Source organism: Cornus florida, unplaced genomic scaffold, assembly GCF_030987335.1.
Source record: "Cornus florida cultivar Cherokee Brave unplaced genomic scaffold, ASM3098733v1 CherokeeBrave_3.0.0_Hap2_Chr08, whole genome shotgun sequence".
NCBI lineage: Eukaryota > Viridiplantae > Streptophyta > Magnoliopsida > Cornales > Cornaceae > Cornus > Cornus florida.
In genome coordinates, this window is record NW_026775578.1 from 29,857,730 (window position 1) to 29,875,981 (window position 18,252).

General features: G+C 33.9%; 2 protein-coding genes across 7 annotated transcripts in view; both read right to left on the reverse strand.

The window, feature by feature from the left end:
• LOC132271054 (probable E3 ubiquitin-protein ligase ZFP1) overlaps nt 1-4,771 on the reverse strand; it is a 28,910-nt gene extending 24,139 nt beyond the window's left edge. For all 6 annotated transcript variants that reach the window (XM_059772310.1, XM_059772306.1, XM_059772309.1 and 3 more), the window contains exon 1: nt 4,650-4,771. The gene's annotated coding sequence lies outside the window, so the exon portion shown is untranslated. The remainder of the gene's footprint in view (nt 1-4,649) is intronic.
• A 2,439-nt stretch (nt 4,772-7,210) lies between these two features.
• On the reverse strand, nt 7,211-16,156 carry LOC132271058 (rhomboid-like protein 19). Its single transcript, XM_059772317.1, has 8 exons — nt 15,993-16,156; nt 15,504-15,628; nt 10,343-10,403; nt 10,043-10,209; nt 9,566-9,671; nt 9,197-9,399; nt 8,950-9,084; nt 7,211-7,585 (listed from the first exon to the last, which is right to left on the reverse strand). The coding sequence occupies exons 1-8, from the start codon at nt 16,014-16,016 to the stop codon at nt 7,483-7,485; spliced, it is 924 nt and encodes a 307-aa protein (XP_059628300.1). The 5' UTR covers nt 16,017-16,156; the 3' UTR covers nt 7,211-7,482.
• Between the last annotated feature and the right edge of the window lie 2,096 nt (nt 16,157-18,252).

Consider the following 18,252-nt stretch of genomic DNA (forward strand, 5'->3'; position numbering starts at 1 on the left):
ATATAATGAGAAACTTTCACATTGCAGCCTTTCAAGTATGTGCCTTTTGTTCACTTTCGCCAACATTTGAAGTATGATGAGTGATACTGTCTTTGCTCCTTCCACCAACTCCAGCATTCCAGTGGGAAATTCTCAAAACATAACAATCAAAACTCTCCACCAACCAACACCAACTCCAGCATTCCAGTGGGAAATTCTCAGAACATAACAATCAAAACTCTCTTCTCAAACCAAACAACTAAATAGCTTCAAGGCAGCCATGTACTTTTAATTAATATATACAGTCACCACTTCTCTCCATAGTTGGTCCAACATGTTCCTCTAGTTGGAACTCAACATCTTGAGTAAGTTTCCACCCATTCACTGAATTGTGGTGTATACTTCAAAAGTGACACCCAACACATAGTGGAACACCAAAATGAAATTTATTATCATTGTTGGGGCAACAGATTTCAATATTAAACAAGCACAAAGCTGCTCCATAGTGTCAAGTAACAATGATGATTTGGAAAGCTAGCGGCATGAAATCCTATATTCTCATTCAAACTGCACAAAAGATTTAGATGGCAAAATCTTTGATTGAATTTCAAAATTCACAATCATGGCTTCAAGAATTTAGGGCGCCTCCAGTACCAAAAAAGAAGGATGCAAGGAGTAATCTGGCATGAGTTTGTGAAGGCATCATATATCCTTTTGGATAAACAATGGTGAGCTCTCCCCCTATAAGTCAAAGTGAGCACCTAAATGGAATAACAATGAGAATAATCACCATCGCAGCAAGTGCTTTACAGCAATAAAATGAATTACATTAAAAGCCATATCCTTGTTTCATCATTTCATTCTGCGCCCTAAAATGCTGAGTACCTGGTGACATGCACCTTTATACATAGACTACTTCTAGGGCCATAACATCCTGAGAATGAACTGCCATCACAGGCTAAGTGCAACATTAATTTTCTCCACTGTTGGAGTAAGATGGTCGTGTTGTCATTGTAACTTCTTCCGAACAAGGACTTCTATGGGACATCGGCAAAAATAATGAAATCTCTAGAAATCACTATAATTTGTTCTCCCAGCAGAAAAGCTGATTTCTAGCACACAATTGCTTGTTCGTATATAATGAATCTTGATTGGGTACAGGATTCAAAAAATGAAAATCCTTCTTCTGTTGCTCAAGAGACCAAAAGTGCCTGCAATTCAATACCATTTATGATTTAGATGAACTGAAAGGATGAGATGCTGAGTTGCTATCTACCAAATGTGTCTCCTACAAATAGCTAGTGACTATTCCCACCAGAAGATAAATAAAAAAGAAATAACCTTTTAGCGTAACAAAAATTGAGTTCAAGGGAATCAAAGATCTAGATTATTTTAAAAGCTCTACAAAGAACTTAGATCCTTAAAGGAAAATGAGAATCAATACCAAGTCCACTGACATTGTAAATGCCACGCAGAAGAACTTAATAGTTGGAAGAGATAGCTACGCGGAGAAACTGTTTGGAGGAGTTACATACACCAAAAAAGAATGAAGAGAGAGAGCTCTTTTAATTACAAAGTGTCACTCACCTGATTATGTTGGTGACCCACAGTCTAAGACTTCAAAGCAATTGATATTTGGACATGTCTCAAACAAAAGACATGCATAAAGAAGAAAAATATACCATCAACATCCCTGAACCTGCACAATGGAAACCAACTACCTACAGGAGGATAAGCGAACGAGAATACAGCATAACCATATTGCTAGTTTTCTTCATTAAGCCCTTCAACAAATGCAGCGATGACACCGAGCAACCATGATTGCAGGAAACTTCAATTTATTTAGTCATAAATATGCCCTAGTATAATGCAAAGAGTATGATTTTCTGGCTCTTTTTTTATAATTAAACTAATATAAACAAGACACAGTTTACTTCAATGAGTCTTTCATTTTTCCAATATCAAGATTTGATGCAACCATAGCCAATGATACTAAAGAAACTACATCAAGGTTGTAACCAAAAACAGTCTTTGTTTTTTTTAAGTTTTCGAGTTTATTATTGATGGAAATGTGGAATGCTGGATGTATTCAAAGTAATGTGGGAAAAGAAAAAAAAGCTTCTCAAAAAATATTATACCAGAGCTTACTTTGTAACTTCAAAATTACATTTAACTTCTAAAAAAGCTTCTCAGAAAATACGGATAGCATATACTAATTTTGTAACCAAAAAACAGTTTTCACTTCCTAAAGTATTTGAGTCTATTCATAACAGAAAAAAAAAAAAAAAAAAGGGTGGTGTATTCAAAGTCGCAGAGAGAGGAGATTATTTTGAGGCAAATGTTGCTTTATACACCTTGTAGCATCTTTCTTTTTTTATCTGTCAAAAGAGATTTTATGAATACCTAGTTTCTCAGGATCATCACAATTCTCCACGTGTGTGAAAATCTGCAGATAATAATGGATTTGTCCATTGCATAAATGCAATTCTACCCGTCTTGAACCAGAGTTGAGGCATTTCTGAATGAGATGCAACAAGTACATAATTATGGGATAAGTCAAAAATCAAGAGATGTGAGGACCCAAACTGGAGGCATGAAAAACTTCCCACTTATGCAAATTGCAAAGAATATCATGAATTCGTCAAAGCAGTTAAACAATATACGAAATGGGTTCTTGGCATTTTTTAAACCTCTGCATACTTGGAAGGCTGGTTCATATAAAAATTGACTCGATTTAACAGCTTGGGCTCAAACTCAACTAACAGTACACTGCAGTCGACTCACAAAATCTTTCTTATAGGTGTTCAAAGAGAATCATGACAATGATAACAACAATTAAGCTAAGTCCGAGAAATAATGCATATTCTCAGGCAGAGCGGCTACCTCAAATTTCTTATACTCACCTTATTTTCTGATTTTGTTCCTCAATCCCATTGTTTTCATTTGATATGCCAATTGCTTTCTCTTTTCTTTTCCTTTCCTAACTTCATAAAGCGCTAGAAGTAACCTAAAATTTGATGTCTATGGGAACTGCAATGAACATTAATCTGTGACTACATCGGAAATAAATCAATTAAGACAATAATAGCAAACAAGTCAGGATTTTATACTTTTGCTTTGGATATGGAATAGGTTGTGAATGGAGAACAGTACGAAAAATGAGCTATGATAGAAGCAGTATAAGTTAATCGCAGAATACTTATCTAATAAATGTTACCCATAGAAGTTGCAATCTTCATGTTCCTTCAATAATTATTTTGAGGCTGACTACGATTCGAACTTGCTAATTAAACTCATCATATGAGTGGAAGAGAAGGAAAGAGAGGCAGAAGTTAAATCAGTATTAAAATTGTATATGAAAAAAATGATTACAGCTGATCAGATGAACAACAGAAATCAATTGCTTTGCCTGTATAGTGCATACAAAGTTTCTTTATGAGTCCATTTCCATGAACAGATCCACTGCAGACAAACAGGCGCCTACTATCACAAATGATGTTAACACACTGAAACAACGAATTTCATGATATCCAGGAGTTAAACTGATGATATCAAGAGTTATTGCAATAAGCAAAACGAGGGTTCAAAGGCTGCTACACAAGTAGAACAGTGGGTGGTAGGAGAAGAGAGCTCCGCAATTGTACCACCATGGTCCCATAAGTTTGTTACCTTTAGATAACACCCATAGTGGGCCATCCCCGGCCTTCTTTGTTTCTGATGAACCCAAATGCAACCCAGAAACTGTAAATGTAACAGTTGTACAAATATACATTCATAACAATAATATAAATATATATATATATATATATATATATATATTGGCGTGCAGGTAGGTAATAAGATGGCAAAAAATTGATAAAAAATCATGAGCAACCAAAATAAATATTTAACAAAAGTTAATTCACAAAAATAGAAAATTGATAAAACAGTGTGTATAAATATGAATTACATAATATATATATATATATATATATATGTATAGAGATTTTAGTTCACCAATTTTGCAAGCATCTAAAGCCTTTATTATACAACTCAAATTACTAAAAAAAATCCCCATAAATAAGCAACTGATAAAAAAATGCAAAAAAAATATATAAAAATAAAAAAAAAAATTAAAAGGGAAAATCCACAACATAGAAGCATGTATTTTTTTTGTGAGCAGGCACCATTAACGTGTATTAATGATATCAACATATAAATACAAATAAACCACAAAATGGGTTAAAAGCCCATTTCACACCGAACAAGTAACTGTTGTATGGCCACAGGACAATTCAAGAGCAGTTGTTTTTGCCTCTGATCAATAATTTAAATTTCCGATTACCGCTCCGAAATGCAAAATAACTAGCCCAAATATCCCAGTAAAAATCAAAAGCAACTCGCGATCAATCGTCGTGATTGTACAAAAACCTTGTTGTCTACGTAGATCACTTACTCGATAAACAGAATCAATCCACCAAATAACAAAACGAAGACAAGAAAAACGGAAGCATTACTTTAACAAAAGTAACCGTAACTTGAAGAAAATGAAATATTAAACAATAAAGCCGATTAAATTGACAAATCAAAAAATTGCATGAACACAAATATATATATATATATATATAGGAAATGAACATCAATTAATGATCGATTAAATAATTCATGATAATTTGACCGGAAAACTGTACCGTGGACGTTGATCGAGCGTTGACGCCGGTGGGTCAAAGGATCAGACGTCGAGAAATGGAATCACAGGTGGCTTTCGAAGAGAAGAAAAGATTCGGGGGGGGGGGGAGGGGAGTATGGGTTTCGTTGTCGGCGTTGTTTTTGCGGAAGAAATGGAGGGGAGAGAGAGAGAGATTTTTCTTCCTGAAGGGACAAATTTATAGAGTTTGATTTTGAAGAAGGACAATGGAAAGTGCGTGACCCAACAAAAGAAGGGTATTATTGGAATTTAACATCGTACATGATGTTGACATAAAATTTATATATACAACTTTTTTTAGAGTTATATACTCAAAATAAAAATAAAGAATAGAGTGTTATTTATCCAAAATTAATGATAATAACAACATATGTGTGTTATTAACAAATTTTCTACCAAGTCTAACCCTCCTAATTGAGATTATGTTAAAAATTCAAAACTAGCCTAGTTTAACTACATAAGAGATCGGGACTTCTTTTCTGCATAAAAATTTTGGTAAGAATATTTAATTACATGGAAAGATACATGTAAAATTGTAAATACACCAATGGGTAAAATTTTAATTTTATAAAGATTTCAAGGAAAATATGCCTGATCATATCTACAATTGGAGATTTAAAATTCATTTAATGGGATATAATTTGTTACTGTTTAGTAAACATAAATCTACAATTTTTATACTTATAAATAATTTATTCTAATGAGTAGTTGAATCTTCAATCTTCTTTTTTAAACAGTAAAAAAATTACTTAAACTAAAAAATATATAAGTAATTCAAAAATCTAACAAATTCTATAATTTATATAAGTGAGATGTTATTATAACACCATCCTTCGTTCACGTATATTCGATTTTCAATTATATATTGATTGAAAAACAAATTGTGTCTTTTCTTTTTGACGAATTATTCCATGAATTTTATTTTCTTTAGTAATACATCTTTATTAATTTATTTTTTTCAATTATATATCTATAAAATATTACTATTGTCTCCTGAAATTATAAAAATGTATATATTATTATTGCATATAATTTTTTGAGTTTGCTTGATGAACACATCCACTTAAGATGTTGGACTCTTTATCAACTAGATCGCGCCGAAAAAAATAATAATAATAAAAATAAAAAATTCAAATCGTGTTTTAATATGGGGTATTACTGCATAAAAAAGACAGGAGCATATTCGAAAAGGAGTGGAAAACATGTGGACATAGTGGCAGTACCCGTTTGACCGCGCAAAACCGAAGACAAAGCAAAAAGCCCAAAAAGTCTGAAACGCAAAAAGTGGGCCAAGTGGAGAAAACCCTTATCTGATTGCTACAAGCCTACAAGCAATCACATAACTTGTACGTAATAGCACAATGAAATTCCCTTTCCATGAAGGAAAGGAAAGGAAATTAAAACTATTATTTCCATGTCCTTGCCCTTTCTATCCTTCATGCGTGTTTGGGTGTCTCTTTTTCCCTTTTCCTTTTTCTTTTTATTCTTTCATGTGCTTTGGCATACCTACCACCTGTTTGGCAGTTTTAGGTTCTATTCCCTCCGGAATGAAAAGGATAAAGCAAGAAAACAATGTTATTCTATTGGGAAAAGTGTTATCATTATTATATAATAATATTCCACTGGAAAAAGCTTGGATGGTGGAATAAATTAAAAAAAAAAAAAATTTGTTATCACTATATAATAAGTGAAGATTCTGATGAACATCCGACATTTGTAGTTTTAATCATTGACAACGTGAAGTAACATGCATCTGAGAGTTATTTTTATTTTTTCTTTGAGCATTTTAGAACACCTAATAATTCAAAATTTTTATTTTTTTCCCCTTATACAAACATATAGTTTCTTGTTGCATCTTATACACTTTTAAGAGCGAAAGCCTGAGAGGACCTGCTTGGTTTAGAATTCAATATTTGAAAATTATTTTATGAAAACTCGTTAAAAAAATATTTGTTTTTAGTTTTCTATTTTTGACAAATGTTTTTAGAAAATTTAACCAAACAGTGCCCGAGTACTGGATTAAGGCAACATTGGGCTTTAGAGGGTGCAGGCTAGGTGTGATGTCTTGTGTTCGACTCCTGTAATGAAGTTTTTTTTTTTTTTTTAAAAAAAAAAAAAAAAAGAGGAAGGAAAATGCCATGAATACAGGAATGACAATACACCAAAACAGAGGCTCTATTAAGAAGTCAGAACCCACTCCAACCGGAAAGGATGGTAGCCCAGAGGTTCTCTAAATGCCAAGGCTATATCAAAACCAGCCTCGTATAAGACACAGATATTATTACATGGTCCCGACCATATGCAAGCAAAAAGTTGAATAAAGCTTACACATTTGTTTGCATACCAGCTAGTGATTGGCCGGGGACCACATTATAATTTATGGCTGAGTAGAGGCACTCAAAATATGGTACAAAAACATTATCTACAGACACTCCATGTTGCAGAAAATATTTTCATAACGAGCAGTAGTTTGCTATGCCCGGCTTTCTGACGAAAATGGTAAATTCACACCAAACAGTTGAAGAGAAATAATTCTCTCTATCGTGAGTCGAAAAAACGAACATTTGGGACACATTTCTGTAAAAATTCATGTATCTTGAACAAGGACAAGTATAAATCACTAAAAGTGCAGGTCAGCTACAACAATACTTTGTACCATGACTATCATATTCTGGACCAGAACACAACAAAATTGTCTCACAGAATCCAGAAAAAAAGATCCATAGCAAATACTGCACAAACTCTAGAGTTGCCAACTCGTGTACACACGCATTCTCATTGGTTGTATGGATTAAAAACTTGGGTTTAGGAGGCTCTCAAACATTCTCTGCGGCATCTGTTTGTGATTCTTCTGACTTCCCTCCGGCAGCCAACCTCTCAGCAGCTAATCTTTCTTCCAGTGCTCGAGCACCCCTTTCTCTGCAATTCAGTAAGTGAAGGGGCAGGGTGATCACTAACCATAGATTTCTACCCCAAGTAACAGACTGGTTATTGCGATAAATATTAGAATTATCATTATTATTCATGTTGTACCTTCACTGCTGGTTTTAATGTGCATAGACACTCCTATGAAGGTGTCGTGTCCATGTTGGTCACCGATACTTCACGGACATTCTTGGACACATGTCCGATACTTCATAGAAGTATCCATGTTTAAATAATAAATTTCATTATTTTGGACACTTGACTGACATTTTTAGATACTCTGCAACACGTCTTATCTAACAAACACTTCTAAGAGATGTTACATCTGACAATCTTGGAAACAAACGAACGCATGTCAAAATACTCAATATTTTCTACTTGAAAAAAAAAAAAAATTTGACATTACACACATGGTTACCACAAGTCAAGCATGCAATACTTTTTTCATATAGGAAAAATATATAATTGTAAGGACAAGGTGGGAGAAAAAAAACATATATATAAGACAATAACTACAATTTGATCAGAGTTTGATCTTCTAAATTACGCAACTCCTACTAAAGAAATTAAAAATTATTCAAGTTCAATAATTGTCTTAGTCAATAAATGTATATAAACAAAGCATTATAGTTACAAACAGTCGTGTCAATGCCGCTCTTGGGTTTACTGCATTACTCCCTCTGTCCCCATATTAGTTGTCAATTTTTCCATTTTAGGTGTCCCAAATTAGTTTTCAATTTTGAAAAGTCAAACAAATTAAATGTAATATTTCCATAATTACCCTTCTAACTTTTCAAGAATCTTTCAACTTGTGTTTTATACATTTAAAGTTTAGAATCACAACTTAGTAATTTGAAAAGGGGACAATGCATTAATGGCATGTCCCCTTAAAAAGTTAGAAAACCAAAGATTGACAACTAAAATGGGACAGAGGGAGTACTATTTTATAGCAGGCTCCCTCCTTTTTGGCTAAGCATAATTAATGTGTCGTCATTAATTTATGCATCCCCCTTATGTTTGTCATGCAAGTGTCCATACCCTCGTAATTCTATCAACACAATAATTTATTTAGCCAAGTATTTATATAGATATACAAACTTTTGACAAATTTTTTTTATTTATTTATTTTTTAAAAAAAAAAGGCTAAGGACACATTACCTTCCAATTTAACTTGAATAACACATTATCTTAATTTTTTTTTCTTTTACTTATTTTTATATTTTTCTCAAAGCAGTTGAAATTAGTGCATAAAATCTGAAATGGATTTGCTTTTTTTACCATTGACCCGTTCAGTATAGATTTTAAAAGACATCATATAGATCTTGCATAATATGGCAGTATGATATTAGTAAGATTACCTCCTCCTAGATGCCTCGATGGTGTCAGAACCAGGTAAGGAGGTAGTTCCTAAGGTATAACCTCTTGCCTCAGAAGACTCCGATCTTCCACAGAACATCCGATCAAATATTGAAGCAATGGGATCAATTACTGGTCTGCATGCCATTCAACCAAAAACACTGTGAGGGAGAGAGAGAGAGAGAGAGCTATAGAAAAACTCGTAAATTGTTAGTTTGCGAGCAAAAATAGTAAAGAACGTCAAACTACCTTAAAAATTCAGGGAAGAATGTAGAGAATGCAAATTCATCACTTGGATCACCCCTAAGTTTTGTTTCTGGATTCCTTTGTAAGTATCTGAGGTAGATCCAGCTCACATACGTGCCAAATATCATGGTGGGAAGGTATTTAGTAGACTCTGTTACAAAGAAGCTTATACCAATAGAGGGCAACAGTGCCAGAGGGGGCAACCACTGCACAAAGCCAGAAACAGCACCAAAAAGAGGTGTAAGGGGAGATATGAATACCACTGAGTATTAAATGAAATGTTCTCAAAAGGAATGATCACATCTGAATCTTTTTTTTTTAATAAATATGATCGCATCTGAATCTAATGGATAGTTTGGAAAAAATCCATACCTTTGCCTTTATTCTTAATAAAGGCAGCTCTTGGTCAGGTATGAGTTGCTTGATACCAACTAAGAATCCCGAAAGGACCCCGTGGAAGCCAGAAAGAGGCATATAACTACAAAAAGAAGAGAAAATCATAATTTACAAAGATTGACCTTCCTATCTGACAGGGAGGAAAGTGGATGTAAAAGGTGCAAAAATCAGCTACAATTACATGTCTCAAAGGAGCAAAAACAGAACCAATTGCTGAAAATGAGGAAATTTGAAGATGGGTATATGAAAGCATAACAGCGTGGGTCAGATTCTGTGAAAAAGCATCATTTTGTTTCCATAGGCCAAAAGGAGAGAGAGGAACTTTTTTTTATCTTTTTGTAGGGAGGGGCGGACTCCAAAAACAAAAAATAAACATACAGAAAAGCAAGAAACGGAGCAAGCAGGAGAAAGTGAACTATATTTCTGGAATTGAGAGTTTTCCAAATAACTTACAGGTACGTTTCCCGCCTTGTTATGTAGTACAAGGAAATAGCTGTGATGAAGATGCATGCAGAAGTTAAAAGGTTAACTATAAAGATGAATTTGAAAAACTCCCTAGATCCCCATATAGGTTCAAGCAGCTTCCCAATAAAAAGGAGACCAACTGTGCTAATGACCACCTGGAAACAAATGTGACAGTCAAAACTGCATTATAGAGAATGTAAAGGAGCAGGACAGTTTGCAGGGAACTAGAAATGATTGATCCACAGCTGCATTGCTCAAGTTTACAGCAATAAGATTAAGACTACATACCCCATATACTGATTGTTCAATGTAACCGGCTGTAATGAGATTCCAAGCGAAAGGAATTGTCCTGCAAATTAAGATTTAGTTAGGAAGGAAGATTCTATCTTATTAAAGCAAGGCTTGCACCTTTGGAACACCAAGCTTGGTGTTCCCATCCCTTTATCTTGCTACTGGGGAAGGGGTGCCGTTCTTTTGGGAAGAGAGAAGGCAAATTGAACTCTACCACATCCATGTATTCAATCACATTCTCAGACACATTTAAATCTATATTTGTTATCTCAAAGTGTTTTAAAACCAATTTTGAGTCCATGTATTCAACCACATGCGCACGCGCGCACACACAAATTTACATCTTTATTTGTTATCTCAAAGTGTTTACAACCCATTTTGGGTCAGACTAATCCCTAATGCTATGTTTGGTTGGAGGGAAGGATTGAGGAGGGAGAGAGGAGGGGAAAGGGGGAGATGGATGAACCTTTTCGTGTTTGGTTGGAGGGAAGGGAAGAGAGGGAGGGAGGAAGCAAGGAGGGATGAAGCATCCCTCCTTCCTTTATGTTTTTCTATCCGCCCAATTTTAGGGGGAAGAGAGGAGAGAAAGAAAACTATCTACAAATATAAAATTTATAATTTTAACCTTTCCAAAAAATCGATATGGATATGACCTTTTTATAATTTTATATAATGAAGGTGTATTGGTAAAAAGAATATAAAAACTCCCTTTCCCTTCCTTCCAACCAAAAAAAAAAAAAAAGTGTCACTCCATCCATCCTTTCTACTATCCATTCCATTCAACCAAACAAAAAATGGGGAGACACCATTCCTCAGTAGCGCATAACTAACCAGCACTGAATGCTCTGACCAATTGAACTACAATTCCAGGGAATTAGGGGATATAGCAGAAAATGCAATTCTTTTTCATTCCTCCGTATCAGATATTTCTGAAGGACATGGGAGTTATACCAGTTCATGGTAGATTGGCAAATTATTGGGCCGAGCTGGATTTGAACCAGCGTAGACATATTGCCAACGAATTTACAGTCCGTCCCCATTAACCGCTTGGGCATCGACCCAGGAAGAATCAATTTGAGGCTTATTGATAATCCATGATCAATTTCCTTTCATAGTACCCTACACCCTACCCCCAGGGGAAGTCAAATCCCCGCTGCCTCCTTGAAAGAGAGATGTCCTGAACCACTAGACGATAGGGCCATACTTGCCCAACCGCCATCAGACTCTGATCAAAGTATGAACAGTTTTCGAAAGTATGTCTGCTCAAACTTGTATCTTGGTAGGGCATATGCAGTTAATGTAATTTGTTTTTATTTTAATAAGCCTAAAGTGATGCCAAAAAATTTTAATTTGCTATGGGGGGAGAAACAACTTCTATGGAAAACTAGCAGCTAATTCAATGTAAGCACACTCATTTCTATTTCAACAAGAAAAAAGAAAAAGATAAAGGAGCTTATCGAAATTAAAAAGGTAGTCAGTCTTCATTATTTGCAGCAAACCATTGAATGGAGACAAATCCCCAAGGTCTGGATTGGTATAGTAGTGGATCTGGCCAACGACAAATTCTAGACAACTCTCTTTGGATGGCTACTATATTTTGGAACACCATGATGCTTGATGATGTTTGCCATTTTTCCAGTTAAAAAAGAACAAACTAAATGAATCATATATATTGAGCGGTGTGCCAAAAACTGCAGAATAGTGAATCACACCACCTTAAACAAATTAAAGGTGCCCAACTAGAGGTTCTACACAACTTGAGAACTCAGCGGCAAAACAAACTTCAAAGGCTAATTTCAACTGTCATGAGCTTCATCTAAGTTTAAAGAAAATAAGATAAAACATCCAAATTTAGTAAAATGGTGTTTCTTTAAAACATCTTATATGTGCTATAAAATGAGAAAAGCATGATGTCATGCATAAACTGAGAACAGCAGGGTGGAGTCAATTAAATTTGCAAATTTACATCGATTGTATAAAATAAGAATTTCAGGTTAAGGAAACAAAAAGGCAGGACAAGCACGCAATGGAATATGGATGCATAATAAGAATTAAGACATTAAATTATTAGAATAATCAGGGGAGTTAAAAGATCTTGAATAAAAAAGTCTTTCCAACCTGATCTAAATGTCAATATTAAGTGAATTTATTTAAAGATTATAATTTTTTCTACATGCCAATTGTGGTAATTAGCTTGGTACACCCTAAGGCCGTAATGAAACGTTGAAATATCTTCATATTTAAGCTACCAGTTTAACAAAAATTAATTCATTGTTTGACAACCTGGTAAACCTAAAAATGATTAGAATTGAGAATAGAATTGGGCAACCCAATTATATGGCTGTCACTTGCCACATTCATGGTAATTAGCAAATAAATTGACTAATTTCAGGTCTGTCAAATGGAACTTCTACATTAGCATCCAGATAAATGAAAAGAATAAAAAATAATGATAAATAAACAACAATAGGATCTCTTATTGAAGTGGCCATTACTTAGCTGTTGTTTGATAAAACATAAAATTTTAGTTGCTGAATTTTAAGTTCAGAAGTTTTAATTGGTAATTGTAAATTGAAAATTATTTAAATACTTTTTTGAATTTTTATTGTTCAGCATTCAGTGACTTACCCCATTTTAAGTGGCGCTTTTTTTTCAAGTGATATTCAGATTGAGTTATCAAACACACTTAATTGGATAACCATTTACTCCATTCCGAATTAAGTGTTGAATTGGGTTATCAAATAGCACCTTAATGTAATGGTAAAAGCACGAACTTTCAGTTATAAAATATGGGTTGAAGTTGAGGGTACTTTGCGTGAATAAAATCAAAGGTTAAATGAAGAGACAATGACTCAATAACTTTCTTTTTTACTCCCCCCTACTTTAGAAAAATGATTTCTGGTAAGGAACAAGAAAGGATCAAAATTTACTTCAGCTTGGAAACTGAAGCATTTGAAAATACAACAGAAAAGCAAAAAAGTTAGGAAACACATGGAAATTTTTGAAACATAAATAGAAACATGGCTATGTGTACAAATATTCCTAACACTTGATAATTAAATATGTGTGAGGTTTTATATGATAATTAAATATGTGTGAGGTTTTATATCCATCCACACCAAACGAGGCTGGTGCAAAAAGGGGATGCAAATACTAACATGAGTATAAGATCATCAAAATGATACCAAACAATTCATTGTAATAAAGAAAGAAAGATCAAGAAAAGATGATTTTAAAGGTTTATAATAATAATAAAATAAACCAAGTAGTATGATTCTAAAGGTCCATAAGAATTAACCAAGTATATATGGTGAAGCTGGTGGATAGAAGCATGATAGTTCTTGGGAGATTGGGCGTCAAGGGAGGTATATCTTACGAAATAGGTTTACTGAAGTGCATCATGAAAGGTTAGGAGAGTAATCTGAGCTCATACAGTTTTGAGTGGACAATGGCAATGGGATTAGATTTTCACGTGACAAGTAATGTGGGCAAGTGGCTTTAAAAGAAAGTTCTCCTGACCTCTTTTTTCTCTTGATGGATAAGGATGGCTTGCTCACAGTTTCTCTTTCTTAGAGGATGTTGTTGTCTGGGGCCCAAGATTCAAGAGAGTTCTTCAGTAGTAGGATTTAGACTTAGTTACCACCTTGCTTGGAATGCCTCAAAAAATCTTAGGCCGGAGAGGAGGTGGAGAATGTGATCAAAAGGAAGACTTCAAGAAATAAGGGCCGCCTTTTGTGTCAAATGGTCCTATTTACCCCATCATTAGGAGAAGGATAGACGTCCCTTGATAGAGTATTGCCTTCCAACAGCTTACAGTAAGGTGTAAGTGTTTCACTTCATAGAAGTCAGAAGCATTGTATTAGAACTGAACCAGACCAAGTGGTTCAACTAGCAATTTGACCGGTCAAGAAGTTGAACAGGGCTTGACAGTATATTTCAAAAACATAGTCAAAGGCATGGGTATATAACTTTATGGAAATTGAAACCTATCACTCTCACTTGACAGTTGATACTACTTAACATTAGCCACTAAGTTATCACCACTTATTTGTATTATTTTGGAACTTTTTAACCATTTCAAAAATTGGATGGGTCAGTGAAGTGAACATGAGGCCGTACCATTTGATCCGTGAGCTGACCATTAAATGGGTCAATCACGAATGTGGTTTTAATAATTATCTACACAATGGTATTGCTAGTTAGACTAATTTTTGAACTTCTTTAAGACGAGCTGGCCAACTAAATTCTCAAGCAGACTTAATGAAAGCTATTAATCCAAGAGAAATATTAGAAACAACTCCTAAATGATACAATAAGATCCTGGCTTAATATTGCACCGCAGTCCAGTGATTTAAAGCATTTAGACCCAGAGCTTTTCCTTTCCAATGGCAGTAAATTAACTCTCCACTAATGGAGAAATGCACTTTGTATGGTGAATGGAGGCACTAAACGATCATGGTTGGCCACCACTCATTGCTTGACCATACACTTGTTTTTTGGGGCACATCTAATACTTATGATTTGTTGTTTATGTTGCCCCAATTATTTCCTTTACAATGCAACCAGTAAAGGAAGACGATATTTAGTATGTGAATCAAGTTTTCATGTATAATTCAACTGATGCAGGTTGCCATTCAATGCAGGCAATTCAAAAGGCAATTGAGGATGGTGAGAACAAATGTGGGTACTAATTAAGCAAGACAATACATTTTTTGACTCTTGCTTTTGTTCTTGTAGTTGCGTCTGAATAAGTAAGGCATGAATTTGTACTTAAAACAAGCATGAGGATTTTGACATTAACAAAAAAAAAAAAGTTATAAATTCATGTGAGTGTCATATGTTTCAAAATAATCTACTGCAAGGTTTTCACTTCTCATTTTTGTTTATCAAGACAGAATGTTCAATAGTTGCAGTGTCTTGCGCCTTTTTTCCTAAATTGACCTTGAAATTAAAACTATATTTGTAAATAACTAACGGGCAAAGCTGTTGTAACATGGCGGTTAAGGTGCTGGTATGGCATGCTAAAGGAAGGAGTGAAATTAAGGGTTTAAGTCGTGTTGTTGATCAAAGAATATATAATCTGTATAGTGACTGAATCGTATTTTCATATTTCAAAATACATAAATCTAGAAACTATATTTAAAGAAAGTGAAGTTACTTCGCGGGAATGAGAGCAAGGTAATCAACAGCGGAAGGCAAGATCTGAACTACAATGTGTCCACCGAGGAGTAACACAGCAAAGCCTTTGCACAGCCGAGTAAATCCAGTAAAGAAGCCCGCGCCCTGCAAATTCAACGCTATAAATCAATCAATCAAGATAGATAGAGAGAAAGAAAAACAACAAAATCAAGAACAATTTGTGCAATAAATAGGTCAAGGTGTGCATTGCGACTCAAAGAGGTTGAGTTTGTGCTCGAGATTTGAAGATCTTCACATTTTGCGTTGAACATCGTTGAATTACGTTTTACAGAAATCTTGAGAGGAGAAAAATGAGATCCGAAAAATTCAAAGAATTTTCAGATCTAGCGGTGTTTCATAGCATATATATACATAGAATTCATTACTGTGTATCTATAAATATACATACACATATACATATATATGTGCATATATGTATATATATATAGAGAGAGAGGGTGGAACGCACTCCTGAAAGCGCCGGAGTACTCATGACCGGAGGTTTCCAACAGTGGTTGATTTGGTGGATTTTCAGCGACTGTACTTGTGATCTGAGGAGTTTTACTTTCGGTTTTTGCGCGAGCTCTCAAGAAAGGACTTAAGAGGAATATAAATAGTAGATTGTATAAGAAATGTAAATCAAAGCGTTATCCGAGAGGGTTGATTAACTCATAACCCTAAGTCATTTATTTATTTTATTTGTCTATCTTTATATATATATATATATATATGTATATATATATATTAAGAAAAACAATAAACTTTGTAAAGTACTTAAAAGGAGTCGTGCAAATAATTAAAATAGGTTCGTTTTTTCGATGTAAATTTTTTTTTTTGAAAATATTTTTTTCAGGTAAATATTCTTTTATTTTTACTTTGTGGTTGTTTGACAAAAGTTTACGTCGATGTTAGGAATGTCAATTTTTACCGCCCCGCCCCATTAATAATGGATATGGGGCGGATATGGATATAAATTTTGTACCCACCGCGGGTCACGGGGCGGGTAGGGGTTCAGTATACATATCCTAGGGGCCCCGCCCCGCGTATATAATTATATTATATATATATATAAACTTGGTATTAAATTTACTTTTGTTTTGGTTATGGTGGAAGTTGGAGCTTAGAACTTCTTGTGGTTTGATTGTATTAAATTTTTATTTTTGTTTATTATGTTATCCGAATTATGTTATGTGCATGTTATTTTTTTATTTTTGTTGGGATACATAATTTCATTTATATTGTGCCATTCCCAGGCTTTTCATATTCAAATAACAGGAGCTTAAGTTTCAAAAATTGGGAGAAAAAATTTGTTAGCAAGGCGGGCATGGTAGCACAGTATTTCCCAACGGGCGCGGGGCTGGACATGAAAATCCAACCCGTCGAGGGTCTCGGGGCGGGTATGAACTTGACAAAAATTAAAAAGGGCAGGGTGGGATTTAGGGAAACCCGCTCCAAACCCGCCCCGTTGCCATTCCTAGTCGAAGTTGAGATCGAGTCCATCGAACAGACATGTAAAATAATTTGTTGAAAATTTATGGATAAATTATTTTTATTAAATTTTAATTTTTTTTTTCTTTATAAATATTTTACGACAACCAAACACTAAAAAATAAAAAAATAAAATATTTTAAATTCCTAATTTTCAAGTTAGCAAGGTACTGTTAAAATATTTTAAATTCCCAACTTTCAAGTTAGCAAGGTACTGTTCTTAAATTGGATAATTAATTTTTAACTTCCTCCTATATTATAGACATAGTTGTGTGTGTTTGACCTTGGAAATACAAAAAAGGGCGGATTTTGAAGTATATTTGAAGATACCAAGAATACGAAAAAAATTAATAATAATAAATAAATAAATATCCCACTTCCATCATTTTCATACAAAATTCAACTTACGAAGAAAAAAAAAAAAAAAGTATAAACATCTTAAACACATAAACTTGCAAAAGTCGTATCTAATAATTCTAGAGCAAAATATTTTTAATTGGGATTTTTTTTCGTTAAATCGATTTCATGCAAAAATAATAATAATAATAATAATAATAATAAATGAATAACTTTAAAAAGTTTAAATGCAAATCACTTAATGAATATAGTACGTTTTCAGTTTCATCTTTAAAATGTTTGAATGTATCCCATTAAATTTATTTAAGCACGTTAAAATATTAAGTAATGATACAAAAAGTTTATCGGCATTCAGTAATTGTCACATTAATCGACATAAAACCCGACGGACATTTACATTTATATCATCTTCCTATAATGTTTGTCTATAAACTGTAAAATGATAAAAGGCATAAATATGCAAACATTTAGTATAAGAAAAGGTTCAATTTTCATGAGGAAATAATCTAGTTTAAAATTTTCCGGTCCAGAATAGTGATGAAATAGTTCCCTTGGAGTCTTTTGATATTTTTTTTAAAAAACTTTAGCCCTTACCTGCTTGTCCAACTGTCCAAGCAACACAATTAGAGGTTGCCCAATCTTATCAGAGCCGAGAAAATTCAACTGCAGATATGGATTACTGCAACTTTTATTGTTAGAATTTGGTCATCACACTCAAATGTATACCTTGAAAAACCTTTTCTAATTTTTTATTTATACATTAAAATTTTAAAACTAAGGATGCATTTGTTTCCACGCAAAATATCTCTTCCGAAAATATTCCTTTTTTCAGATAAAATATTTTTATCTTCTTCGGAGATAAAATATTTTTATTTTCTTTATTT

Excerpts from the sequence above, each read along its gene's own strand:
- LOC132271058 (XM_059772317.1), bottom strand. The coding sequence starts at position 16,016 with ATGAGTACTCCGGCGCTTTCAGGA. Across the intron at positions 10,210-10,342 it reads TTGAACAATCAGTATATGGG|GTGGTCATTAGCACAGTTGG; the intron begins GTATGTAGTCTT and ends ATTTGTTTCCAG. Across the intron at positions 7,586-8,949 it reads ATCGAGGCATCTAGGAGGAG|AGAAAGGGGTGCTCGAGCAC; the intron begins GTAATCTTACTA and ends ACTGAATTGCAG.